The sequence below is a fragment of the Morus notabilis genome, unplaced genomic scaffold (assembly GCF_000414095.1).
Source record: "Morus notabilis unplaced genomic scaffold, ASM41409v2 C11427927, whole genome shotgun sequence".
Taxonomy (NCBI): Eukaryota; Viridiplantae; Streptophyta; class Magnoliopsida; order Rosales; family Moraceae; genus Morus; species Morus notabilis.
This window is the reverse complement of record NW_010387230.1, coordinates 1-1,622: the sequence shown is the minus strand read 5'-3', so window position 1 is coordinate 1,622 and position 1,622 is coordinate 1. Positions and strand designations below refer to the sequence as shown.

General features: G+C 41.2%; 1 protein-coding gene across 1 annotated transcript; it reads left to right on the top strand.

Annotated features, from left to right (window-relative positions):
- Nucleotides 1-67: 67 nt before the first annotated feature.
- Nucleotides 68-1,616, top strand: LOC112095206 (protein trichome birefringence-like 16; the record flags this gene model as incomplete). The annotated part of the gene is made up of 2 exons (XM_024176887.1): nucleotides 68-263; nucleotides 830-1,616. Coding segments are annotated over 2 exons (983 nt in total), but the record flags the coding sequence as incomplete, so codon positions are not given.
- Nucleotides 1,617-1,622: the final 6 nt, after the last annotated feature.

Genomic DNA, 1,622 nt, shown 5'->3' with positions numbered 1-1,622 from the left:
TTTTTTTTTTTTTGAAAGAACACTGATGAACTTTTTGTGTTTTGTTTTTCTGTTAATCTTAATCTAGCCTGCAATTATGCTAAAGGAAAATGGGTTTTAGACCATAACCAGTCTTTATATTCTGGTTTCGGCTGTAAGCAATGGCTCTCATGGATGTGGGCTTGCCGATTGACGCGTCGTACAGATTTTGCCTATGAGAAGCTCCGGTGGCAACCAAAAGATTGTGAACTGGAAAATTTTGAAGGTTCCAAGTTCTTGAAAAGGTATTTTGAACGTTTTAAGGAAGTTATAATAACGGTAGAGTTTCATATATTTGATGGAAGTCAAAATCAATGAATTCAGCCTATTTCCTCCATAATTATTGTTATTGGTGTTGTTGTTATTATTATTATTATTCGTTTGTCTGCCCTAGCCTCACGGAATTATCTTTGGTCCTTGATTACCTTTTGTGCAATGCTCAAATTATTACTCAATTAGTCTCAATTAAGTTCTGTGGTATCTTCCGTTTAAACTCTCTTTAACCAGTGGGAGGGACACAGGGTTTTGTCACCCGAAAAGACTTGGGGATGTGGTTTCAGTGATAACACTTTTGTTGTTTTTATGCATGTCTTTATGGTCCATCTGTTCTACCTTTAAGAGAACATACACTTTTTGTTCGATGCTTCTGAATGCCCATGGTTATCACCATTCCGACCTACAACCTCGTTTGGTTTGGCTTACATTTCCACTTGTTTTGCCTCCCCTTTTACTTCCACATTCTTTCTTTGGTTATTCATTTGCTTTTGGAGTAGCCAAAAATATGTATCAATATGATTTTATTTTTATACAGGATGCAAAACAAAACTCTTGCTTTTGTCGGAGATTCATTGGGCAGGCAGCAGTTCCAATCTTTAATGTGCATGATCACTGGCGGTAAGGAGAGGGATGATATCGTCGATGTTGGTGAGGAGTATGGAATTGCTCAAGCCCATGGTAATGCCCGCACTCAGGGGCTTGCATTACGGTTTTCTAGCACCAATACCACCATAATCTACTACTGGTCAGCAAGCCTCTGCTACATAGAGCCTATGAACAAGACAAATCAAGACACAGATTATGCGATGCACCTTGATCGACCTGATGCATTCTTAAGCCAAAATATCCACAAAATTAATGTCTTGGTTCTGAACACCGCACACCATTGGAATCGCGGAAAACTTAAAGCGAACCGTTGGATAATGCATGTCGGTGGTGCACTAAACACGGACAAGAATTTACAAGAAATTTGGAAGGCTAGAAACCTGACAGTTCACACTGTCATCAATTGGGCGAACTCACAGTTTCCAAAGTATCCAGACTTGAAAGTCTTTTACCGTAGCATCTCACCTAGGCATTTTGTTGGTGGCGAGTGGAACACAGGGGGTAGTTGTGACAATACCACTCCGATGTCAATAGGCAAGGAAGTTGTAGAAGACGAGTCTAGTGATCCTGTCGCCGCTTCCGCAGTCAAGGGAACAAGGGTAAAGCTCTTGGACATAACGGGTCTCTCCAAGCTTAGGGACGAGGCTCATATATCCCGATTTCGAGGACCACCCAACTCCACGGCATCGGATTGTCTGCATTGGTGTCTACCAGGTGTTCCA